Consider the following 28,000-nt stretch of genomic DNA (forward strand, 5'->3'; position numbering starts at 1 on the left):
CTTCATGTATCCATTGTGGTACAGATACGTAATGCCCTGCTTCCTTCAATAAATGGTGAAGTACTGGTAGGCCGAGATCTAGGTGGCATATACTACATACGTGTGACAAACTAAAAACATTGAGAGTAGATGTCTTAAAAAATGCACAGAGCACTGTCCAGTGATGTAACACTTTGGGCTCCTGAGGACATGGGACTGGCTCCCTGGGGTTAGTTAAAAGCTGAGGGGACAGTGCTGATTCATTCTTAGCTCAGAGAAAGAGATGCCTCACCTTCTAGGGCCTCATAGCTCCTGAACACCCTCACAGCAGCACTGATGACACAGAAACACTGCCAATGCAAGAGAAGCTGCACGTACTTCCTTCCAGGATCTAGACTAGGTAGGTATAATTTCACAGCTCAAAGATCTTCGTTGTGGTAGCTAAGAGTAGAGCTCAGGTCATCTGGGAATTTAAATGTGGGCTCTGAATTCATAGCTCCACTATGTACTAGTTGAGTAAACTTAGAAAAGTGACTGAAACTGTGTAAGCTTGAGTTTCCTCCTTTGTTGAATGGGGATAATTATAGTACTTACCTTATGGGTTATTGGGAGCTTTTAAATAAGATAAAATGTGTGATGGGCAAGGTGCCTAGAATGTACCAAATGCTCAATAGATGGTAGGCTGCACTGCATCCCATTAACCGTTTGCATTCTGTGAGCTCCTAGCTACCTCCCTTTATCTATTTACTCATCTCCATCCATTCATTAATTTATTCATATATTCTCCCATTAAACCAATTACTATCCCATGCCAGTTCCCTGTTAGGCATTCATTCTACAGACAGACATAAATCACTGTTTTTTCCATCATGGGACTGTGAGAGCTGAAGAAGGTGACAGATGTATTTACGACGGACTGCAATAAGGGCAGTGATAAGAAACAGTACTGGGGCTATGAGTGCTCAGAGAAAAGAGTGGCTTGCTCAGCTGCGGCTGTGGTGGGGGCTGAGAAAATGCTTCACAGAGCAGATGCTGAGGCTGGATTTTGAAGATAAACAGCAATTTTTTGAGAGAAAGGGTGGGGAGAGAGAAAGGGTGGGGAGAGAGAAAGGGTGAGGAGAGAGAAAGGGTGGGGAGGAGGAAAGGGCCTTTCAGGAAGAATATGATTAGCACTTGGACCTAGAAAGCAAGGCATACTAGGGGAAGGGAGAAATGGCCCATGTGCTGGAGGCTGTAGGACACAATGTGTTGGGGGTCAGGAGTAGACAGAGGCAGGGTACAGCCCAGGCTAGGAGGGAGCCTTGTGTAGCAAGTGATGGCAACTTTAATCCCATTAAACAATATGCCCTTCATCCTATTGGTTCTTGCTTCTATAACAGGGTAAATGTATCTCTGTGAGATGATAATGCTGACGAAAATAAGACTAATAATCATAGAAGTGATCAGAATAATAAATAATACAATAAAAGAGCACATATGTTCAGTATGCAAGTATGTCTGGCTCTGTGCTAAATGCTTTACTGGGATTATCTTATTCCAGCCTATGGAAATCCTTTGAAGATGGTAGCATTCTCATCCCCTTATAGTTAGCTAAATCATGGTTCTTCTTCCTGGGACATCAATATTATATGAGGAATTGAGCAAATGTTAAATTAATTAACTGAAAAATACTATAATATAACTTAAACTAAAATAAACATGCATATACTATGAAATAAAATGGCATGATCTCTTAAAAGATGAATCTGAAATGTGGACTTTATGACAGATTCTTTTGAGCACAGCTGCAGACCCTTTGGGGGTAAGTTCGTTTTCATCTGCCTTTAAGAAGACTTCATTTCAAAAGCTCAAGAGGCCCCCAGTACAAGTGACAGAAAATCAGGACAATGTTCTAGGTGGGGGAGGAACATGGCCAAATTTAGTGTGTTTTCAAATGAACACCCGGTTATTAGGGTGGAGCATGCATTCTTCGGTGCCAAGGCTGCTGCAGGAATGTGGATGAGGGACAATGAGACCTCAACCAAGCTAGAGGCAATGGCTCAGGAAGGGGGAGATGGATTTATGAGACTGCAGGCCAATGGGCAGGACTTGGATGACAGTGATTGTACTAGCTATTCCTTATTGAGGGTTGAACATGGGACAGGCACTGGGCTAAGCATCTCTTGCGTATTAATTCACAACCCACATGTGATGTTGCTATTATTAGCACTATTTCCAGAAGGGAAAACAGAGCTCTTATTCATTTGCTTAAGAGCATTTAGTTAGTCAATGGTGGAATTAAATTTCAAATACAAAGTCCCGCTTTCAAAAACCGCTACCTAAACTAAATGAACCTATGGAATTTCTTCTGCACATCCAAAGAAATCTTCCTCTGCTTTATTTGAATGCCACTCTCCTTTATACTGCCCATGGGATGCTGGGGAGTGGCTCCTTAATAGCAGCCTCATAAAACCCCATCACCAACATGAAGTCAGAAGTTCAAACCTCCACTAGCCTTCTTCTGTCTGGCTAAGAATGATGCACTTCAGCCTCCACCAGGCCTCTCAGGAAGAAGCCATAGCTACAAAAACACCTTGGAGCTGCTTTTAACCATGTGCTCAATTCCATGGCACTGGTTCTCGGCTACCCACTCCATCTGCTGGAAACTAGTGGGCACTGTGGCCTGGGCATGAGGCCTAAGGAAGCAGAAAGAGGGCAGGTGCTCCCATTCTGGACCAGGGAGCCCACGGCAACCTCAATGGCAGGAGAGGGCAGAAACAGTGAAAGACAGAGGATTCAGACCATCCTATTTGGGATTTTGGAGGCTAATGGAGCATTTCCAAAATTGTGTTCCTATAGATGCTTCTGGTCCACTAGTCATTAATAAATGTTCCAGTGGGAGAAATAAGAGTTTGCAGTCAACATAGTATCAATACATTGAGTTAAACAAAGCAGCCCAGCTTTCTGTACTGTAGGACTTCTCAGAGTTTTTAATAGACTAAGATTCATTCAAGAATCTTCAAGAGAAAGAGGGAGGGTGGAGAATTTCCAAATATTTTTTTTTTTTTAAATCATGAAATTCTTTTGTCCAAGAAAATCTTGATGGGCTGTCTTGGGTAAGTTTGGAAGTATAGGGCTGACATATACTATCCTTACTCTTCTCCTGCAGAAATTGTATCCCATGGTAGCAGCAAAATCACAAGCATACTGTGATTAAGCTGTTTTGGAAATTGCTTTAATAGCATCCACTTGAGCACATTTACTGTGCTACTTGTCAGTGAGTCTAAGGGGGAAATAGAATTCTCTGGGCGTCGGTACCAGGAGGCTTTGGTTTATCACAGATTCCTCTTGCACCATCAATATGAGAGCTATAAAGCTGAGCCATTTTCCAGTGATCTTTGATGTTAATACACTCATTTACTCAACTAATATTTATTAAGCCATTTCTATGTGTTAGATTTATAAATATGCAGCTTATATTTTAGAGAGGAGGATAGTAGACAAGCAAAAATTTAAAATTTTAGTCTGAACTACTACTGTGGAAGAAGTTAAAAAAGAAGGGTGACGTAAGAGATAGTAGCAGGTTGGGGACTGAAAGGAGCAAAAGTGTAGATTGTGTAGTCATGGAAGTTGGTTTTTAGGAGCTGACATTTGAAAGGCGAGAAGGGGCTGGCTAGGAGAGCAGCTGGGGGAAAGAAAGAGGTATGGCAAGGAGAAGGAGGAACAAGTTCTCAGATGCTAAAGAAGGAACCGCTTGCTGTGTTCGTGAAACGTGAAGGAAGCCAGTTTGGCTGGAGCACAAGGAAGTGCAGAGCAAATGATGTTCGAAAAGAGGGCAGGAGCCAGAGCCAGATCCGCAAGCCAAGGTGCAGAGTTTGGATCATATTCTAAGAATAACAGAAAACTGTCAAAGGATTTTAAGCAGGGGAGGGGCTTTCTCTGGTTTATCTTTCTAAAAGATTGCTTTGGTAGTTTTGAGGAGCCTGAATGCAAGGAGAGTACAGTTGTAAGGAGCAGTTAATAAATGACAGTGGTCGTGATGGTGACAAAGAGGAAGGACAGATATGGAAGAGATACAAATAAATTTCTTCATGCATAGTTTTCTGAGACCCCATCTAACTTGTATTAAAATAACTTAAAACAGATTTTTATTAATAATCTGACTATGAAATTCTTCTCTAAGAGGGGAAACATTTTAAAGTAAGTGCGAAGTTTTATGCAAAAATACTTTCTATGTAACATTGTTTATCATGATGAAATATTAGGAGCAGCCCAAATGCCTAATAGTAGGGACTTAGTTAAGGAAATTATGGTGCATAAAAATAATATTTTTGAAAAATTCATTGACATGAAAATGTTTAGAATGTGATGTTAAAAAATGAATTCAGGTTGGCAATGAGGGGGGAAAGGCTATAGACTTGGAGTCAAGAGTGTTTATGGAGTATGTGTGTGTGGAGAGGACTTAGGAGGGGAATTTCTGGTGAATGATAAAGAAGTAAAGATGAATAGGTAAAGCTATATGAAATTTCAAGTAACCCTAAATGCCTCACCCAGAACAAACATAAGATTGCATGTATTCATTCCCTGATGCGTGCCATCTGAACTTTCCAAGGTGGTCTACATTCAGCCTTTTATCAGGTCTTCACAACAATCTTCTGATGTAGGGCTTGGCATCCTCATTTTATAGAAGAGGAAACTGAAGTTCAGGGAGAACCAATGATACTTCCAAAGTCATGCAAGTTAAAATTGACTTGGGCTGGGATTAGCACTCAGACCTGTCTGACTTTAAGGTGACTGCTCTGTATCACTACAAAATGGTTTAAACCTGGGGTTTCCCATATAAGTTCCAAAAACGAATTCCATCATTTCCTTCTGCCTCAATTTATGACCTGACAGCTTAACATGTAGAGCTTGGTTTTTTACAGGATTTAAGATTTTACAAGATTAAGAATTAGACATCCTCTCAACAGATAGCAAACACCTACTATGTGTCAGGCACTGATTTAGGCCAGGAATGTAAAATAATAAGACAATCCCTACCTTCAAAGAACCCTCTGTCTAGCTAAGGAAAGAGCCAGACAAAAGACAATTATATCACACAAAAATGAACCTAGTGCTTAATACATGTATAAAGGAAAGCTGGGAGGACTCAGAGTGAATTGCGACTGTGACAATCAACAATGTCTTCATAGAAATGTGCCATGCATATTAAGCTTGAAAAGACAGGTAGAATTTCATTAGTGTATCAGGTTGGTGCAAAAGCAATAGTACCAACATAATAGTACATAGTGGTTAAGCTAAAAGGTTTGAGACTCAGACTGCCAGGTTCTCCCTGGCCCTACCACTTACTAGAATGTCCCCTCAGATAGATTACAATAGCTGTTTGTACCTTAGTGAAATTATCTGTAAAATGGGCAGGCACTGTACCTGCTTCACAGGGTTGCTGTGAGGATCAAATGACATAAGATGCATGTATCATTTAAGCTGTTTATTGGAATAAGTTAAGAGTCAATAACCCTTAGGGGCCAGAGAGGTGGTTTCATGCAGAGAGCATGGCATGGGAAAGAGCACTGAGGACAGAGCACAACAATCTAGGAAAGACAGTGGAGACCAGAGCTCTGTGTGGCCTTGAGTGTCATTTTCATAGCCTGAACATGTCTGAAGGTGCTAGATAACCACTGAAGCTGTAGGAAAAGGGGGATGACCTGATCAGAGCCAAGTTATGGGAAATGGAAAAGTGAGAGGCAAGAAGAGGAGACTACTACTTTTTCTATCTACTCAGCTAGAGACTACTGAGTAGATAGAAGAAAAATGGTTTGGAAATTAAGCAGTGACAAGTTGATTTCCTTCATATACAAAGTCACATAGATGGTAGAAGAAGAAAGAAGGAATGAAGAGGAGGAGGAGGAAGAGAAGCAGGAGGAGATGAAGATGAAGGAGGAAGAGATGTAGAAGGAGAAAGAGGAGGAGGAGGAGGAGGAGAAGAGAAGAGAAGGAGAAGGAGAAGAAGTAGCAGCAGCAGCAGAGGAAAAGGAGCAGGAAGAAAATATCTGCTTTTTAATAAATGCTGGGTTAGGCACTGTGCTGAGATATTCTTACAACCCTGTGAGACAGGAGTGGCTTGGAGAAGTAGAGTGATTTGCCCTGAGTGACATAGCTAGGTAGCAGCAGAAACAAAAGTTGAATTAATTCTATCTAATTTACAATACAACTCTTGATCATTCTGTTATTCAGCCTGCTAAAAAGTAGGCTCAGACCCCTGTTTCTTGCTCCCAGACTGAGGATGTCTCCTACTAGAATGCTCTGCCACTTAGTACTCTCTGACCAGCAACAACTTAAAGAACATCTACTCTGCAGAGGTCCTGGTACTTCACACTTTCCATATATAGTTGCTAATCTCAATCACTGTAAAATTTATACTATCCATTCTCATTCTCATTTGAGGCACCTGGGGCTCAGAGAGGTTAGCTCCGGGTGTAGGGAGCATAGGTCTGCAGCCTCCAAGGGGATTTATCAGGTAGAGAGTGGCACAAGTTTTATGAGCACAGGGAAGCAAGGGAAGAAGGCACAGATCTCCCTAGCATCTTTGGAATCAGGGGACAGCCTTCTGACTTCCTGGCCAGATGCGCCAGGAGGGCCTACCTCGAGACTTGCTCCTCCGCTTCCTCTTCCCTGCCGATGTGCTGCGCAGGGGTGGTTGCAGCTGACCGATCTCGATGGGCGTGTTAGCGCGGAAACTCTCCTTGAACTTCTGCATCAGAGACTCCACTGTCTCCTGAGTCGCCTCAGCTGCTGCTATAAGGTAGCAATGGGGCTGAGGTTAGGGCTTGAGCCCACCCTCAGCCCCTAGAGCACTAGGCCTGGCCACCCTAATTCCTTGAAACTCCCTCCCTGACCCATTGAAGATACAGAATCGAAACCTTTCAGTCTAACCGCAGATGTATCTGTTGGATTACATACTTATGTATTCAACATTTACTACATTCCAGGTACTGCTCTAGGCCCTTGAGACTAGAGGGCTTGGTAGTGAAATGTGAGACACAATTCATTATTCAAGTAATTCTTAGTTCAGTAGGAGACATATCTAGACACTTCTAACATTGTGCAATATTTTTGTAATAGAAGAGTACAAAATTCCAGAGGATCACTGAAAAGGGTCATCTCACCCATCTGAGAATCAAGATAGGCTTCCAGAAGGAGGCAATATTTAGGATGAGACCTTAAGGATGAGTAAGAACTAGTAAAGAAAGCAGGATCAGGGTGAGGCTGGATAGACCAGAGAAGACAGCATCCTGGATGGAAGGAGAAGCATGTGTGATGATCCGAAGCCAGAAGGAGCACGGATGCTTGAGCAGTGGGAAGTAATTTATGGTAGTTACAAGGAAGCTTGCAAAGAGGGGGCTTATAGGAGATGAGATTGGAGTGATAAGGACATCTGGTAGGCCACATTTAGGAGTATAAATTTTATCCTAATGGCAAAAGGTAATCACCAAAAGGTTTTAAACAGGAAATTGATGTGTTCAAATTAAATCACTTTGAAAACAATCACTAACAAAAGTATGGAGAATGCAAACTGAGGGAGGAAAGGAGGCCTGGACTGAGGCTTTGGAAGTCGCCAGTCAAAGGCAATGGTGGTCTGAACCACGGCAGTGGCAGTGAAGGTGACACAATATCTTAGGAGACACAACCACAGTACTGTGGATATGTCGATCACTTAGCAACATATACCCATTTTATTGAAGGGATATTGAAGCCCCAAAACACAATATATGACTTTCTCCAAGACAGGAAATGGCAGAGTCAAGCCTTCTAGCCCCTTGTCCAATATTCCGTTTGCACCAATACCTTCCAATGAACTGTTAGTAGCCACATTTCCAAAAAAGTTTCAAAATTGAAACTGGTAGAAAGTTTAGTACATGGAGAAAGTAAGGTCAGAAGGGCAGAGAGAAAAAGTTGGAAGATAAAAGGAAAAAAATAACAGAAAAGCTTGAGAAGGAAGGAGGCAACATAAAAGGCAAGAAGAGAAAACCAAAAAGAAGAAAAGAAAAATTGCTGAATAGCCTCAGTGCCTTTGTTCTGAGAAATTCCCAAAGACAGCCTTGACTTTGAAATCTTCAAACTCAGCCCTCCCTCCATCTATGTCTCCAGAGGCTGGGAAATTTCTTCTTCAGTTTGAGCTACCTGCTGTCTGATGCCAAGAGATGGGATGTGCCAATGATTTCTGTTTCTTTGAAGGGGCTTCATCAGACTAGACAAAGAAGGCTCCTGAACAACCCAGTACCCATTTCTAAGGAGCTCCTGTTTTCTCAGGGAAGCTTATCAGCTTAGACAGATGTGTCTGCAGAGTAAGTCAGACCTAGAGGGCTTGTTCTGGTATTGGGTTCTGTGAGAAGTCCCATCTTGAGGGTTACAGGGAAAAGGTATGATTGCTAAGGTAAAAAGACAATTGACAACACAAATGAATCATGTGGTGGCATTGGTTTCCTCATCTGCCTCCCTTGCTATCTCTCTCCACAGATATCTTAATTAGGTGTACTTGAAGATGAACCAAGAAGATTCCAGACATGGGTTCCCTTCTTCAAGACTGGGATGAAGAATCCTTCAGCTATAGCCTACAGTATGATTCCGAGAAGCAATGTCATGCCAAGTTTTGATTCCGTAAACCCAGAGAGAAAAGTATTTTGCCCAAAATTGTAATAGGTGGGCTATACTTTGGTCAAAAGTCCAGAATAAGCCACAGTTTGGAATCCTTGAAGGGAATGACCCACACAGGGTCTGTCAATATTCATTCGTTCATTCATTCATTTCTCCACTTATTCATTGATTCATTCATTCAAAAGAATTTACAGAAAAAAACATTACATACCAATGCTGAGAACCAAAGACATAGCTTAGCTTGGGCTACCATAACAAAATATCATAGTCTGGTTGTCTTAAACAACAGACATTTATTTTTTTCACCGTTCTGGAGGCTGAAAGTCCAACATCAGGGTGCCATGGTTGTGGTGAGATTTCTCTTCCTGGCTTACAGATGGTCACCTTCTCCTCCCTGCGTCCTCACTCGGTGGGGGAGCAGGGAAAGAGAGAGAGAGAGAGAGAGAAAAAAAAAAAACTCTCCCTTCCTCTTTTGATACGGCCAAAGTTCAATCAGATCAGGGCCCCTTTTTATGACCTCATTTAACCTTAATTACCTCCCAAAGATCCTATCTCCAGACACAGTCAGCCACAGATCGAATTGTGTTCCCTTATTCCCCAATTTATATGTTGGAGCCCTAACTCCCAGTGTGACTGTATTTGGAGGTGAGGGTTTTAGCAGGTAATTAAGGTTAGATGAGGTCATAAGAGTGGGATCCCAATCTGATAGGATAGGTGGCCTTATAAACAGGGTAAGAAAGAAAGAGCCCACTCTCTTTCTATGGACACACACTGAGGGAAGGCTGTGAGAGGACACAGTGAGGGGTTGCATCTGCAGGCCAGGAAGAGGGCCCTCACCAGAACTCGAACATGCTGGCAACTTGATCTTGACTTTTCAGCCTCCAGAAGTATGAGAAAATAAATTTCTCTTGTTAAGGCACCCAGTCTACAGGTTAAGCTTCCGTAATCCGAAAATCTGAAATCCGAAATGCTCCAAAATCTGAAAACTTTTGAGCACGGACATGATGCTTGAATGTTATTCTCTAAGGCAAGCTTGTCCAACCTGCGGCCCAGGGGCCACATGCAGCCCAGGACAGCTTTGAATGCAGCCCAATGCAAATTCTTAAACTTCCATAAAACATTATGAGATTTGAATTTCTTTTGCTCAGAAGGTGGAGACTGATTGATAAGGGAAAAGGAGGGATTAAGGATGACTGCTTGTCTCCTGGCTTGCACAGATATGGATGACTGTTCTCAATAAGAGCAGGAACATTGTAAGAGATGACATTTGAGAGGAGTGAACACGGGTTTTTTTTTTTTTTTTTTTTTTTTTTTTTTTTTTTTTTTTTTTTTTTTTTTTTTTTTGAGATGGAGTCTCGCTCTGTCACCCAGGCTGGAGTGCAGTGGCGTGATCTCAGCTCACTGTAACCTCTGTCTCCTGCATTCAAGCAATTCTCATGCCCCAGCCTCCCGAGTAGCTGGGATTATAGGCATGCACCACCATGCCTATACCATATATAGGATTTTTAGTAGAGATGGGGTTTCATTATGTTGGCCAGGCTGGTCTCAAACTCCTGACCACAAGTGATTGGCCCGCCTCAGCCTCTCAAAGTGTTGGGATTACAGGCATGACCCACCATGCCTGGCTTGTTTTTGTTTTTTTGTTTTTTCTTTTTTTAAACTTTTATTTTAGATTCAGGGGTACAAGTACAGGTTTGTTACATAGGTAAACTGTGTGTCATGGGAGGTTGGTGTGCAGATTATTTTATCACCCAGGTAATAAGCATAGTACTTGATAGGGAGTTTTTCTATATGGAAACCTCACAATGTCTTTGAGACGTCTAAGTGGAGATGCTGGGTAGACAGTGAGTTATGTGGATCACACATGCACAGGAGAGAGCTGGACTCTATGGAGACTCAATACCTGCACTCCTTGGAAAAGGTAGACAGTGAATGCAGGTAGTGGCTGAGAACATGAGCTTCTGTGCTGGCAGAGCAGAGGCAGCAGAACCTGTACTCATTCCTAGCTTGTGCTGGCTGTTCTCCATTTACACTCCCAGATCCACCCTTCACCCTCTGGGCTGTGTCACCCACTCTTTGTTAGATGGCTACTAGTTGGTTTTGGCCCGTGGGATGCCCCAGAAAGATATGGGAAGAATTTGAAGGTATTTCTTTCCTTGCTCCTTTCCTGTTTCAGTACCATGTTTCCAATGGAGACTGAGATTCTCAACAATTACAGCTTTCTGCCCATTGTCCCTTTTCCACAGTCCCAGTTCTCATAGGGTCCAGTAAAACCATGTCTTCTCTCTGTCTTTTCAGTTCTAGGAATCAGTAGTGGCTCCCTGACATTTCTTGTCCTGGTACCTTGAAATTCCTATGTTGATTCTTTGTACTTTGCCTACACCTCTATAAATAGCCACTTCATTGAATTCTTTTTTAAAAAATCCCATTTGAAGATGTGTTCTTTGTCTAGCTGGGACCTTGACTGATGTATCATTCAGCTTCCCTCTCTTTTTTTTCATGGCTCTGACATTCAGCAATTCCTAAAGGTCAGCCTCTTTCCATTTTGCAATTTCTGTTTTCTTTCTTCTAAGCTGATACAGATTTGACTGGCTGGGAAAAGAAGGCACACAGAGAAGGAAGGGGTGATCCCCTGAGCTGCAAGGGTTTCATATCCCCACTGTAGCAAATCCCATCCATCTGTTTGGCTGCTCTTGCCTCAGTGACAGTGCCAAGAGCCCAAGCAGGCTTAGAGGGGGAAGTGCTTTGCAAACCTCTCCATGGCCGATTTCATCCTGCATACAACTTCCCCTATCCCTGATCCCTCCCGACCCCATTCAGCAGCTCTATCGATATCAATATATCAAGTTGTCCGAACAAGCCACATTACCTCCTGGTACCCGCTGAGCTCTGACTCCCCAGAGCGGCAAAATGCTCACCCATCGCCTGGATGAATGCAACAGATGGTGCTTGATCTGAGCATCGCGGCAGGCCCAGGAAAGGGAGGGAGAGAAGGGGAACACTGCCTCTTTCTAATTGACATATTAGAGATTGTCAAACTTAATGGTAATAAACTACTGGGGCCTGAAGAAGAGAGCTCTGGTCCCCAAGCCAAGCTAGAGAGAGAGGACAGGAAAGGAAAGACAGGACGGAAGAGGAGAGAAAAAAAAAAAAAACAAACAAACAAGAATGAAAGAGAGAACTGTGCTCAATAATAAAGAAGAGAAAGACAAGAAAGAGGGGGTCTAAGATGAGTGGGAAGAAGCATAGAGGCAGAACACAGAAGGGAAGGACTAAAAAGGACAGGCGAGGAGACATGGAAAGGAAAACAAGAGAAAGAAGAAGGCATAGAATTTCATGGTGAGGGATAAAAGACTATAAACTGGGTTCAGTGTATACCACTCGGGCAATGGGTGCGCCAAAATCCCACAGATTACCACTAAAGAATTTACTCATGTAATGTAATACCACCTGTTCTATGAGAAAAAAAAATTAAAAGGATAGAAGGACTAAGTTCTAGTGTTCTGTAGCACTGTAGGGTGACTGTAGTAAACAATAATTTATTGTACTTTTTCAAATAGCTAGAAGAGAGGATTTTGAATGTTCCTAACACAAAGAAATGACCAAGCTTTGAGGCGATGGATATGCTAATTACCCTAATTTGATCATTGCACATTATGAGCATGTATCAAAATATCATACTGTACCCCATAAGTCTGTACAATTATTATGTGTTCATTAATATTATTTTAAAAAATAAGGGATAAAAGAGGGTGGACCCTGAGTCATTTTGCACAGGCATAAGTGTTGTATGGGTTTCCAGATACCAGGCAAGCCTCAGCTTCTACCCTGGAGAAGAGGCACTACACATTGTGTCTGCACTGATACTCAAAAACTGTACACTTAAACTGTACATTTAAACTGTCATCCTCAAGACAAGCCTGGCCAACATGATGAAACCCCATCTCTATTTAAAATGCAAAAATTAGCTGGGTTTGATGCAGGCCTGTAATCCCAGATATTCAGGAAGCTGAGGCAGAGAATCGCTTGAACCTGGGAGGCAGAGGTTGCAGTGAGCTGAGATCACGCCATTGCACTCCAGTCTGGGCGAAAGAGTGAGACTCTGACTCAAAACACACACACACACACACACACACACACACCCCTGTTATCCACGGTTCTCTTCCCCACACAACCACACAGGACGTTCCACCAATGAAATGCATATGGGTTTGAGTTGAAGTTCCAGTATCACTTTGCTCGCCCTCTAATTTTTTCAGACATCATCAGTCTGTGACATAAGAAAATTCACATTTCTTGAGCACCAACTTTTTGCTAGGTAGGGAGCCTGGTATTTCCTTATGCTTTCTCACTTGTTCCCCCTAACAACCTGGAAAGGTAAGTATCAATAACTTCTGTTTAGAGATGAGGATAGGAAGACTCAGAAATGTTACATGGTTTTTCCAGGTCATGCAGCTTAGAGACAATAGAACTGGGATTTGGACTCAGGTTATGGTGACTCCAATGCTCTGGCCTTATCTGTTGCTGCACTCTATAAGTACTCCCTCTCTGGTTGGCTGGAGATGGGTATGTTAATTTTGGAGTTTGGATGCGACATTTCTGGGCCTGGATAGTGGCTCTGATAGCTTAGCTCCTCTTCAGATCATCTAGGCAAAGAGCCCTAGGAAATCTGGTGCTGGCTGAAACTAGTGAGTGGCTTGACTTGATTGGAGATTAGCCTGCTATGCCAGTGGACTCTTGCTCAAGACTGTCCACCATGGAGTTTTCAGGGTTGACCCATGTCTCACTGCGGAACTGTACTAAGAGAACCAAGAAGCAGATGGATATTGACCATATTGCCTAGTGCAGGTGAGAAAGCTCACTCGAGTTCCAGTATCAACTCTGCATATGCATGGCCTTGAGTTACTTCTTTCACTTTTGCTACCCTTGGTATCCTCCTCTGTAAATGTCTGCAGGGTTCTTGGGATGATTAAATGTAATTATGTACAAAAAATGTCTAACAGAGCTTCTAGAACATAGTAAATGCTCAAGAAAGAGTGGTCATTATTCATCTTTCTCTCACTAACCTGTCAGCTTCATGACATTTCATTTAACTTATTCTTTCTCATTCATTTTGAAATTTTTGGCACCATAAAATAGTCACTTTGCAAACTCTCTTAGAAATTATACATTCCCCCTTTCATTCAAATGTGAAAATAGAGGCACCAAGAGATAAACTCATGATAAAGTTAGCAGCAGACCAAGGTCTAGGACTCAAATCTCCTATTCCACTACTCCTCCCTGCTTTCCCAAATTTTAGGATAATTTTAACCTCAGATCTTGTGATAGTTAATTTTATGTGCCAATTTACTAAACCACGATACCCAGGTATTTGGCCAAACATTATTCTAGGCATATCTGTGAATATTTTTTATCTATGTTTTTTTAGATGACATAAACATTTGAATCAATAAAATTGGAGTAAAGCAGAACATTCTCCATACTGTGCATGAGCCTCATCCACTCAAGTGAACACCTTGATGGAAGAAAGACTAACCTCTCTGAGTTAGAGGAATACACTACCTTTGGACTTGAGCTGCAATATCAACTCTTTCCTGGGTCTTTAGCTTGCTGGCCTACCTTACAGATCTGGAACTTGCCCGCCTCCACAATTGCATGAACCCGTTTCTTTTTTTTTTTTTTTGGATTTTTAAAATTTTTTTTATTTTTATTTTTTTGAGATGGAGTCTCACTCTATTGCCCAAGCTGGAGTGCAATGGCATGATCTCAGCTCACTGCAACCACTGCCTCCCAGGTTCAAGTGATTCTCCTGCCTCAGACTCCCGAGTAGCTGGGATTATAGGTGTGTACCACCATGCCTGGCTAGTTTTTGTATTTTTAGTAGAGACAGGGTTTCACCATGTTAGCCAGGCTGGTCTCGAACTCTTGACCTCGTGATCCACCTGCCTCGGCCTCCCAAAGTGCTCCCTCGGCCTCCCAAAGTGCTGGGATTGCAGGCATGAGCCACCACACCTGGCCTGAACCAGTTTCTTAAAATAAATCTCTGGTTAGATAGACAGATGAAAGGAAATAGAAGGATAGAGAATACATATAACTGATAGGGTGTTGTGTGTGTTTGTGTGTGTGTGTGTGTTTGTGTGTGTGTGTGTATGTGTTCATGTCTTCTTGGTTCCGTTTCTCTAAAGAACTCTAACCAATGCAACCTCAATTTGTGTCCTCAGGCTTTGGACTTGGCACAGTCAAATGCCAGGACTGGGGACAAGGTGATAAGAGAAGACATCTTAGTCCTAAGGTACACCTCAGCTGGGAAGACCCGACATAAATGTAAAAAAACCATCCAATTTGGAAATTGTGAGAGTCCATTCACTGCATACAATATTCCATCTTATATAGGAGTCACCTTTTCCTGAAAATAATAAGAAAGAAAACAACTAGCAACTAGCGTTCCTTAGGCAGATGAGAATGCTTCATGACTAGAATAAATTTAAAACCCAAGCACGCATTTTTAAAAAATGGCTCCCTCTTTCCAACTCTCAGGGGTAAAAATTGATGGATTGAATTTTCTCTCGTTTTCGTTTTTCCTCCTGCACATTTTCTTAAACCTTTGGTACCTGGCATAGCTTATCTTCAAGCAAGCGCCTGCAGACAAGACAAATGAACAAAAAGGAGCAAATATAAATTGGAAAACTTGGGAATATCCTTTTCTTATATACAAGATCTTGGGCCTGTCAGTTAATACTGCAGACTTGTAGGGTGGTCATGATTTCTGCTAGGAGAACTGCATTGAGTTTGGATGATGGAATTAAATTTAGTGATATTTTTCTCTGTTCTGTTAAAAACACAATACCTTCCAGGTTCTCTGGAGCTGGTTTCACAGTCCCTAGCCAGAACACAGATGGTCTCTAAGATTCCCTCCGGTTCCATCATCCTGTGTTTCTAAATGTAAATGAATGTGCTTTCATGAAGATGAATGTGATAAATACAACTGCATTCTTCAGTTCACAAAACACTTTCATCTCCCTCAACTAATGTTATCCTTACAAACTGAACTTCCACGTTACAGAGACCAGAAAGGTAATAGACATCCCAAAGGTTGGGCTGGAGTTGATACTATAGGCCCACAAATACTTTTTGAGGAAAAAAGGGTCAAGTAAGTAGACATCTTGGGTCTAAGGCTTCTGGGTCACTTCATTACCACCTTGATAGCAATGTGCAGGAAGTGAAGGCTTTGAAATCAACCACAGTCTCTTACCAGCTGTGAGACTTCGGCAAATAACTTAACACTCAGAGTCTCAGCTCCCCTAACTGTTAAAACTAGGCTTGCAATTCCAAATCTAATAAGCTGGTTTAGGATTAACTGAGATGCTAAATGCATATCAGAGTGTCTGATACAGAGTAAGTACATTTTTTAAGAGACAAGACCTCATTCTGTCACCCAGACTGGAGTGCAGCGGTGCAGTCATATAGCTCACTGCAGCCTTGAACATCTGGGCTCAAGCGATCTTCCTGTCCCAGACTCCTGAGTAGCTGGGACTATAGGTGCATATCACCACGCCTGGATAATTTTGTTTTTAAAATTATTTGTAGAGATTGGGCCTCACTATATTGCCCAGGTTGGTCTTGAACTCCTGGCCTCAAGTAATCCCTCACTCAGCCTCCCAAAACACTGGGAATGCGGGTGTGAGCCACCACACCTAGTCAGAGAGTGAGTACATCTTTATTGTGCCAAAAAAACATTTTTAAAAAGAGATGGAATCTCCCTACGTTGCTTAGGCTGGACTCAAACCCCTTGGCTCAAGGGGTCCTCCCACCTCAGCCTCTTGAGTATCTGAGACTAGAGACATGCCACCATGCCCTGCTATTGACAAAAAAAAAAAAAAGTAACAAAAATCTTAAACCATTAGTCACAGCAAATCCAGATTGTCTGCTCAGCATGGACAGTGGAAGCCAATAATCCAATGAGAATCAGAGTCACTAGCCAAATTCCTCCCTCCCAGATCTATCCTGTCCATGACTTCACAGGAAGGCCACATCATATGGCTCAGAACTCCGTGGGACTAGAGCCACCTATACCTTACAATGGGGTTCTTCATTCAATACCGTTAGTGGATGCTGTATCCAGGGGCAGGCACTGGGGACACAGTGATAAAATGAACACTGCCCCTTTTTAAAACAGGACACTGTTTAGTGGAAGAGGGAGGTAAAGATAATGAAAACAGAGTGTGCTAAATGCTTAGGTAGAGAGCAAAGCATCATGAGAATACTGAGAACCTGTCTTCTAACTCCTTTTGCAAGGAGAAAGGCTATGAGAAATTTCCAGAGAAAGTACCAACTGCTCAGAGCCTTAAATAAATGATGTAGAACTTGGGAAAGATGACAGAAAGAGTATTATGAGCAAGAGAAAGGGGCAAGGGTTATACAGAAAGTTCCACACACTTTGGTTCCCCTGGAGCTTAAAGTGAGAGATAATTTTGTTACCAAGAGAATTCATCTTCAAGCTAGGAAAGAGAGCCTGCTGTTTTCTACCCAATCTCACTTCTCTTCCAAGACCCTCATTTAAAAATTCCACTTCTTTTCATAGCCCTACTGCCTGGCCCCACTCTCCTTTCTGACATCTGTTACTGTTATCCCAGATACCCTGGGTGCAGTGAGAGCACAGTGTAGGGATCTGGACAGACTTGGGCTTGAGCCTTCATTATATCTTGAATTCATTATGTGACTTTGGGTAAGTTCCTTAAATTCTTTAAGCCCCAGTTCCTTCTCTGAAAAATGTTGAGCATAAATCTCCCTCAAGAATTGTGGGGTTTCTTCTTTTGGTATTGCTAAAATTCAATGTAATAATATAAGCAAAGTGCTTAACACACTACCCAAACTGGATTAAGCAATCAACTAATTAAAGCATTTATTATCATTATTGTTATCCGGCTTAACCTAGATAAGCCTGCAGAGGGTCTTGCACAGAGTCAAAGCTCAATAAATACTAAGTTCTCCATTTCCTTTTGGGGTAACTGATCGCCTTTGACTCACTGTTGTCCTTTCATGTTCAAATTTTACTATCCTTCCTGGATCCTGTAACATCCAGGGTTTTCATCTCCATTCTACTTCATCCAATCCCATTCACGGTTACACCTTGGATCTTGCCATAATTTGGAATCTGGATGTGGCTGCAACATTAATTCCAAAGACACAGCTTCTGCTCATGGTCTTCTGTCTGCTCTCATATCTTGCTCTTTCATGCTTATCAAGTTTGTGCTTTGACCTCCAAAAGATCACCAGGTCCTGAATTTAGGCATATTGTGTCAAACACTTGGGAAAATATAAAACTGTTGCTGACAGATTTATATTAAACTGTTATGTGCCAGAAAAAAATTGTTTTTCCAGTAGCTAGTTGGAAGAAAGGGGAGAACTCCACTCTCTTACTTTTAATTCCTTCCTTTCTTGAAATTTTACTTCCTCTCAGTTTCACTTCTTCCCTGAGAACTTGAAGTTCTCAGGTTGATTTCTTACCAGGATTCATCTAAATGTACCATTCCTATTTTCCAAGTCTATCTCAGTATTCAGATAATCACAATAACACTAATAACATTTACTGTTTATGGAGTGTTTACTACATGACAGTTATTAGTTTAAGGTAAATACAGCCATCATTTTATGTAATCCTCATAATGTACATGGTACATGGAAGTATCTGCCTCATTTTTTTACCCCCAATTTCAAATCCACATTGTTGCTGCCTCAGTATAGGCAGTTGCTGTTGTTGTACTCAGTATAGATAGAGTACACTTCATTGCCCCTTGACTTGGGCTTGGCTGTGTGACTTGCTTTGGTGAATGGTATGAGTAGGGAACTCAGGATGTGCTAGTTATGAGCCTGGGCTTCAAGAAGCATCACATATTTCTACTCCCACACTTGCATCTGACACCACCAAGAGGAGGGCTTGTCGCAGCTAGTGTGCTGGATGAAGAAGGAAGAATGACTCAGGGTAGACTCACAGCTCTGCAGCATGGAACAGAGTCACCTTAACTCCTACAGCCTGGGTCCTTGACCCTAGCAAATCTGTAAATGATGAGCAATGCCTGTGAGATGAGAATAGCACTTCATTCTATCCTCCTTTCTATCCTCAGAACTAATCAATATTTATTATTTCATGACACTAAGATTCTATAGTTGTTTGTTATGTAGCATTGTTGTGGCAGTGACTGACTGAAACACAACCCTTCAAGATACATATCATTATCTCCATCTTATAAATGCGTGAGTGAGGCAAACAGAGGTTAATTAATTTTTCAAGGGTCATACACAACCTTAGAATAGCAGAACTGCACAAATATCCTCAAATACTACTTTAGGGCTTATTTTGCAGTAGGAACAATAAACATGATTTAATAAATTGACTTCCATACAGAAGAGGGTGAAATAAATGGTCCTCCTCACAGCCACCTTTCCTTTAGACCACATTAGTGATAATTGCGAGGATGATCCAAGAATTGACAATCACCTGAAACTACAGGTATCCCTCATCAGTGGCATTAGAGACTGTTAACACATCCATTCACAGTTTTTAGAGTTGAGCTATGCTTGCTGAATGAACGAACAAATGTTTCCAGGCATGTATGACCAGGCACTCAATGAAGGGTATAAAAATACGTATTGTGACATGGGCATATTATGTACCCATAATATGGCTGGGAATGGGGATGAGGGGAGAGCGGAATGGGGATGAGGGGAGAGCAAAATGTAGAATTTGTATAAATTCTCACTACTTCAACTGTCAGATTTTCCACCCATCTTCTTTGAAACTAAGGCAAATCTTCCCAGTGCAATAGGGTGGTTATAAAGTTAAACATATGTAAGTCAACTGTAACAAATGGCAGGGATGTTAGAGTAAAATTAATGCAGCCACATTATAAATATGTCCTATTTCTCAATATTAAACTCTTAAAAATAGACTGACTAAATATATAGACAATAATGGATTGAGGCTAAGTTGGCGTTACTATGAGGCTTGGGATTTTCCATTTAATGGCTTATAATTTCCATTTCCCATTTCTACATGACAGTAAGAGCAGGCTTTCTTCATTATTCATGATTACATGCCGCCACCATTAACAAAAACCCAAGCAGGAAGCTAGAGAGTAACATTGGGGGTGTAGCAGAGGATCCTGAATTGGAAACTCAGCAGATCTGGAATCAGAAGAATGGCACTCAAGTTCCATGTTAGTTGCTGTGTGACTTTGGACGCTTCACCAAGCCTCTCTCAGCCTCAGGAAATTAAAACTCCTGTTACATGTATCTTAAAGCATTTGGTAAGCTAGGTCATTATAAAAGTTTGCAATATTATCACTTCATTTTTACTAGTAAACCCTAGTTACAAATTCTGCTTAACACATCCTTAATTAAACAGTATACACACAAAAGAATGAGACAAAACAAATGGTTAAAACATGTGCAAAATTATTTTATTATTATATACACCAAGGTCCAAGTCCTGGTTCTGTACCTGTTAGCACCTGCTTACCCTTGAGTACAATGACATTGATGTTCTGAGCCTCTCAGTTGTCCTTTGTTTACTAAATGGGGATAAAGATATATATAATAAGGATTTAAATAAGAAAACTGTAATATCATTCACTCATTGTGTGTTAGTGTTTACTCTACACCAGGCACCATTACCTCATATGCCACTCACCACAAGCCTAGGAAGTGAGTGACATTATGGAGAGAGCCCATAGCTTGTCTGACTTCCATGATCTTAACCACTCTGAAATACAGGAAAAGGAGCAAAAGAATAGCGTGGAGGGAACAGAGAAGAGATCAAACTGTGGCGTGCTGGACTGTCCCAAACATGTATGGAGGCTGCTGTATAGATATGGGGTCCCATATGCATCTCAGAAATTGTTTCTATCCCATGGTAGATAATCCTGAATTGTCTTCTTCTTTTCCTTGTTTGGCCCTGGTTAAAACTGGCTCAGCTAAATATTATAGATAACTCCTTTCTTCTCTATCCCCTTCCCAAACAGCAGCCAAAAAACTGAGCTAAGGCAGTAGAGAGGACAGGAAATCATGTCTTCAGCAGAGCAGAACAAATTCCTTCTCTGATGTTTTTTGGTGAAATAATAGAGATCCATCCTAGGGAGCCATTTGCACAGGGAGCCTGCATGTATGGGTGGATGGGTCTTGAAGAATGCTCTTATATTGCTAATGTGCACAATGAGGTAGAGAAATGTGATAAAAAGAAAGAGACAGAGAGAGAGAGAAAGAGAGAGAGATAGAGACAGAGAGGCTGTGATAGAACCTCAAAACCAAGCCCCTCTCTGTGCAACACAGGAGACTCTGATAACCTCGGAAGGAAGCTCACACTCCAGGCACTGTTCTGATAAGGGTTACAGACTATCAAGTGCTATCTCTCTTCTTTAAGTATCCTCCTCCTCTTCCTTATCCTTTATCTGTCACCTATGGATTTAAAGCTCCAGACATTGGACCTGAATTAGAGGTAGGTTTCCAAGCAGACTTTTTTGCAGTCCACACCAACAATGTAGATTTTATAATCATATACTCAGCTGGACATTTTTCCTCCTCTCCTGACTTTTCATTCAATTATCTGGGCATCCGAGAGACCAATATGAGTTAACAGTAAGGTGACCACTAGAGTCTAGAACCAAGAAGAGCACAGCTTTACTCTTCATTGCTCAGACCATACCTAGAGGAGTGTGTTGAGAGATGAGTGTTACATTAAGCCTATTATTAACAGAGCAGAGTAGGTCCAGATATGAGAAGCTAGTCTGACATGGAAGATTGTAATGGTATCATGAGGAACTACAAGACTCTAAGGGAGTAGAAGTTAGCTGCCTTCAATTACATGAAGGACTATAGTACTAGCACCACTTCTAATATTAATGTTTAACATGTGTATTGCTACAGCTGCACCCCAGGCTCCACGATGCATGCATTATGTATGTTATAATTACAAGAACTAGTATCTTTTGAGTGCTTACACTGGGCCAGACATCTGCTAAAGGGTTTTGAAGTTATAATTTCATGACATTCTCTATGATTCTGCAAAACAAACACTATTTATAACTCTCTTTAACAGATGGGAAAACTGATCCTGAGAGAGATTAAGGTTCTTGACTAACACAGGGTTTCTCAACTTTGGCACTATTGACATTTGGAGCTGGCTAATTCTTTGCTGTGGAAACTGTCTGATGCATTGTAAGGTGTTTAGCAGTATTCCTGGCCTTTACCCATTAGACTCTAGCAGCCCTCTCCCCAAGCTGTGACAATGAAGAGTGTCTCCAGATACTGCCAGATGTCCATTCAGTTGTGAACCAATGGACTAAGGTAACAACTATTTATTTTATGAATCTACATCTAGAGCTTTCTAACTAAGGAAAGAAGACCATGAAGAGGTGTTAACTGGGTGCAAGCTGGCAGTGACATCACATTGCAAAAATGAAAACAAAAAACAAAAAACCCAGAAGAGATTAAAGCATTTGATAAACGTGAACTAAAAGGCAGGTCAGACCACTAACAATGCTTCAAGTCCATTATCCTGTGAATTTAAAACTTGAGGTTCTTATTTTTGTTCTGTTTTTCAGTAACTGTAGTTTAGCAATTGTAGAGGAAGATAAAAATCTTAATTTGAAACGTCTTCTCCTTAGCAGAAACCTGAAGAAATTCACCTTGCCTCAACATATATGAGGTTAGGAAGGTGCCACTCCCAACTCCCTTTATTCACTCCTCCAGCACATACACACAGACATACAGACATACACCCTCTTTTCCATGCCTCTGGGCTCAAAAACAATTGATCTGATTCATTATCTAGCTCTCCACAGAAGAAAGCTGAGATACAATAGCAAGTCATCAGCTGTGCAGCAAATTGGCAAGTTTCCACTGGTTTGTAATAAGTTAATGATGCCCAGGAAAGGAAGACATAGACAGGAGGGAAGCCCACAGCCTCCCACCTGTCTCTTTTCATGGCCAGAACATCTATCCCCTAAGCTGTATTTGAACACAGAGGAGGGAAGCAGAAAGGAGACATGCACATCTCTAGCAATTAGAGACTGGAAGGAAAAAAGACACATGGATCCAAGTTAGCAGGAAGCCTGGTGGAAGCCAATCATCTAGGTGGCATTTCAGAGTCAGTCCTCAAAAGAGCCTGATGCAAGGAATTATACCAAGATTAAGTTAAATTAAAGGTGGACTGAGTTGGGCTGGACATCAAAATGAATTCTTCAATTAACTTACATGACTCAGGCACTGAAATAAAAATGAAAAGGGGAGAATATGGACTTCTATATCCAAAAAGCCAAGTCAGATCTATCTGTCTGGGTGACTTTAGCCTTCATCTACAAAACGGAGACTGAAGCAACACTTGGATGTTGAGTGTGGTATATCAAAGAAGAATGAAAGGTTTTCTTAGGTGGCACACATAAAGATGCAGAAGTACAAACTCATTTTCAATTCAGAAACTGATGAGTTATTCAGTATGACTAGAGTTCAGTTTTCCTGTAGGGTTGGTGCTATAGATGAGATGAGAAGGAGCGAATGACCCCATCATGATGAGGCTTAAATGCCAAGCTACACATTTGAAGTTTAGTCTGTATAACGGATATATAAGAAGACTTTCATCAGAAGAATGACACTGTCAGAGATAATACTTAAGATCAGTGTAACTATAACTATGGAACAAGGATCTTAGGGAAAAGAATGCATCATGATAATAATGATGAAAAGAGCTGCAATTTATTAAGCCACATGGCAGGTATTGGCATTTAGCACAGTGCCAGTAACTGTGCTAGGCATTTTACCTGAATTTCCCAATTTAATACAACAGTATAAGGTAAATACTTATACAAAATAAAAAAATAGAAAAAATTAAGCCTATAATTAAAGTTGTGCTCAAAGTCTCAGTAGTAATTATACTTGTAGTCAGGGTACTAACCCAGTTCCACTGCTAGTGACTATGCATTTATTCAAATAAACTGTGCAAGTCCAGATACAAAGATATAGATTTTGACTATAGCAGTATCAAAGGAAATAGAAAACAGGATATGCATTTAGAAAAGATATGTTTAGGGGTTAGAATGGGCAAGAATGAAAGGACTTAGATATGAATTGGAGGAGACAGGAAGAAGTCAAGATTGCATTCTGATTTTCCCATTTGGAAAGCTATATAATATGATTTGAGAATTAACTATACCCCAATATATCCAGAAGTTGGTTGTATGTTCCCCTTTGCAATTACAGATGGATGACTTGTCATTGATATGTTCCTTACCATGATCAACTTGTCTACAGAACTAAATCAAAACTTTCACCACAGAAAATTTTAAAATGTCACGGCATGAATAAATTTCCACATTTCCCTATCAGTCTCAGTGAGTGCATGGCAGAAGGGCATTGGGTGAGGCCACGTCCCAGACTCTGGGATTTTGTCAAGACTAGAAGATTCAGGCAGATAGCCAGGAAGAACACTGGTGAAATGTGCAGGGGGGCTTGTGGAAGACTGAACTTGAAACTTTGGTAAACAAAATTTATGCAAATATTTACACTGTCCTATTAAATTTGCTTATCATGAATTTCTCTGTGGCTTTGACCTACAAGGTAAGTTAAATCCTTGCGGTCTCACTGCTTTTCTGGGACAACAGACATTGCACTCACTCTGATCTTCACTGCTTGCCCACCTTCAGCAAAGTCTCCATCCCTTTCTGCATCGTTGTCCTCTTGGATGTACCAGACCCTCCCTACCTCATCTTCTCTCCAGTCACAGTCCTCATTCACTTCCAAGCTAATTGTCTCCACTGGTGTGTGCAAACGAACCATTTATGGGAAATGCCATGGAATGTTAATTTCATTTGAAACTGGGTAATTGTAAAAAGTGCTTCCACTTTTTTATTATATAGAATGAACAAGTATTGTATTAATAGTGCCATTTCCAATTATGACCACTATCGCAGGCCTGTCTTCTACTAACTGTGGGTTATTTTTCATGAAGCATTTTTCTGAACAGTTTTTTTAAAATCCCTTCTTTGCACCATTGTAATTAAGATAATGCAGAATAATTATAAACACATTGGAAGCTCAAATGCCAGCATAGACTATCCAACTAGTGTTGCATGCTTACTGTAATTTCTCAAGCGAAAAAGAAAAAGTGTTGGAGTCTACTGAGGAAGGCGGATGAAGGTTGATGAAATCAGCAAGAAATTGGCCAGAACTGTCCAGAAAACCTGGCCAGAGCCCATGTGTGGGGAGCTAAGCTTGATTAGATAGTTCTAGAAAGCAACCAGGAAGTGTGCTAAAGATTTTTGGGTATTGAAAAAATATTTATTGAGCATCAATTCATTATTGAGTTGTGTGCCACCATACACAGCTAAATTTTGTGCATCTACTGTGTATCAGGTGCTTGATATAGATGATCTGATTTCCCCATCAAGACAACTTCATGAGATTTGTTTTTTATTACCATTTGACAGATAAAGAAACTAAAAGTCTAAGAGGTTAAGAAGTTGGACAACTTGAAAAACCAGAATTTGCAAGCTGAGATTTAATCCTTGATTCTACTCTTAGCTAGTTATGGCAATTAGCTAGTTATTGCCATTAAGAACCACTCCAAACAAGATTGTATTCATCAATGTGTTTGTGGGTCAAGTGGAGGTCAGATTAGTCTGGCTAGGCTCAGTTTTGCTCCAAGCTGCAGGTTGACTTCAGGTTTACTTCATGTCTCACATCCTCTTTAAGCCAATGGACTATGTGAGTCATATTCCCACAAAGATATGAAAGTCACAAGAAGGATGCTCCACTATGAAAATGCATTTAAGGTCTTCATTTGTGTCCTACCTACTTACATCTTAATGGTCAAAGTAAGACAGATGGCCAAGCTCAACATCAATAGGATGGGAAACTGTACCCTGCCCACAGTGGCCAATGGGGAGTGAATATTTGCTGAATGGTAATCCAAGCTATTAAAGAACATACCTATAAAATGTTTCAAGTTTCTACAACACCATGAAGATCACATAGGGTCTAAGTTCCTAGGGGGCAGGGGTCCAGTCAAAGGGAGGCATCTGTGGTGACACAGAAGTGGTATAGTGTTATGTGACCTGGATCAAGGTAGTTCCTCATTGTCACTTTTCCCATCCATATAAATCACAATAACACAGAACCAATCTCCCTAAAAAGGCCACTGGAGGGTGACTATGATGCCTATAACAAGTTTTAAGAAATGGAATGCTTCTTTGTATGTTCATGTCCTATCAACTTGTTCTGCTTTAATTTTCTTCATTAAACATATTATATATTTATTTTATTATTTTCCTCCCTTGACTTTCCAAATGTGTGCTAAATGAATAAAATGACTTTCTATTTCATTAACTTTTATATTGCCAGTACCTAAAACATTGACTAGAATGTAGTAGGCACTCAATAAGATTTCTTAATAAGTGGAATGCAAGGTGTGCAAACCCCAGCTTATAAATATCCTGTATATGTGACACAAAGAATGACACAAAGAACTGAACTTGCACTAACTAGGTACTGTCATGACTCTGAAGAAAGGACAAGGTTTTGTGAGAGACACAGTGGGATGATGAAGATCATAATGGGTAGAGATGGTGGTTTCATGTTGGTACTAATGATAATGGAAATTATAAAGTACACACACACACACACACACACACACACACACAAATGGTCCCTGAACTTGAAATCAAAAGTAGTGATGACATTTTCTGAGCTGTAGAATTTTGGCAGATCTTTTATCCACTGCAATTCTAAAGGGATCTTATCTATGTAATTGGTTTAATAATACAGACCGCCAGAATATCTCAAGTCTCCGAGATAACATGTTAAAGTGTCCGACACAAAATATGTAGCTACCAGGATGATGATGATGATGGTGGTGGGGACAGTGGTAGTGGTAATGATGATTGGCATTCTCTTACCATGTTGTTTTTCTTGGGAAAGGAACACAAAAATAACTCTTGTAAAAGTAAACAGAATTAAAACCACAAAACAGATACGACAAAGGGCTGGGGGTTAAAAGTGAGAGAAAGCACTTCCATTGAGGAGAATTGGAGCAGCTTTATGAAAGAAGAGGCTTCTTTTTTTTTTTTTTTTTGCAAGACAGGGTCTCACTCTGTCACCCAGGCTAGAGTGCAGTGGTGCAATCTCGACTCACTGCAACCTATGCTTCCCGGGTTCAAGCAATTCTCCTGCCTCAGCCTCTCAAGTAACTGGGATTACAGTTGTGTACCACCACACCCAGCTAATTTCTGTATTTTAAATAGAGACGGGGTTTTACCATGTTGGCCAGGCTGGTCTTGAATTCCTGACCTCAAGTGATCTGCCCACCTTAGCCTCTCAAAGTACTGGGATTACAGGCATGAACCACTGTGCAGGCTGAAGAGGAGCCTTCTTTAAAGACTCTTAAAGACTATGTAAGATTCATATATGGGGAGATGGAAGAGCAAAATTCTGGCAAGGGGAAACAAAGCAAGAAAATCTACAGAGAGAGAAAAGGGCACAGGTAACAGTTACAACTGTCCAAACAATTTTCACACATTTTTCTTTTTCTTTTTTTCTTTTTTTTAGAATCTTTAGATTTATCTAAGCAATTCCAGAGTTACTGTATTAGTTGATTTCTATAATAGCTATGTATGACATATAGGACAGTTTATATCAGAGACAGAGATAGTTTGAGTCTCAAAGAGACTCAAAGAGAGTGCATAATTTAACTTTGTAGCTGGGTGAAAAATGGAAATTTCAGCTCAGACCTCAAAGTGACACATATCAGAAATCAAAATGAGTTGAAGGTAGATCACCCAATAGATCATGAGTAAAGCAGAGAGCTAAGAACCAGTTAATGAACTATTAAACTTTTCTATCCCATCGGGGGAAGGACAGGTAACTTTCAAAGAGAGGATTTATGGAGGATTTCTTGGGAAATAGCATTATTGTGAGCCTCACCTCCTCCTTCCTGGAGGGGAGTGCCTGTTCTCTTGGCAAGTTTAGTGAGAAGGGTTCTCTCAGGACTACTCACAGAGCTTCACTTGTGGTCCCTGGCCAGTGATCTGGTGTCTAGGTTTACACCAGGGAAATGTACAGAATGAGATGGGCTGGCCAGCTGCTCTGGTGAGAGCAAAGCAGAAGTATCTGTGTAGGTATTCGCTTATAGCCCTAGAGCATTCTCCAAGGCCCAGGTAGGATAACAAACCAGAGAAAACAAGCATGCAGTTAAAATACAGAAGAGCTACTAAAAGCAAGGACTCTAAGCCAGACTGTATGAGCTCAAATCCTGGCTCCTCCACATTCCAGCTGTGAGATCTTGGGCAAGTTCTTTAAGCTTTCCTAGGCTCGGTTTCTGCATCTGTAAAATCTGTAAAAT

At 41.0% G+C, this 28,000-nt stretch overlaps 1 protein-coding gene across 2 annotated transcripts in view; it reads right to left on the bottom strand.

Annotated features, from left to right (window-relative positions):
- ASTN2 (astrotactin 2) overlaps window positions 1-28,000 on the bottom strand; it is a 997,527-nt gene that overhangs the window by 719,085 nt on the left and 250,442 nt on the right. For both annotated transcript variants that reach the window (XM_054520535.2, XM_054520536.2), the window contains exon 4: window positions 6,601-6,753. In XM_054520535.2, coding sequence (XP_054376510.2) covers window positions 6,601-6,753 — 153 coding nt within the window. The remainder of the gene's footprint in view (window positions 1-6,600; window positions 6,754-28,000) is intronic.

This window comes from Pongo abelii, chromosome 13 (assembly GCF_028885655.2).
Source record: "Pongo abelii isolate AG06213 chromosome 13, NHGRI_mPonAbe1-v2.0_pri, whole genome shotgun sequence".
Classification (NCBI taxonomy): Eukaryota; Metazoa; Chordata; class Mammalia; order Primates; family Hominidae; genus Pongo; species Pongo abelii.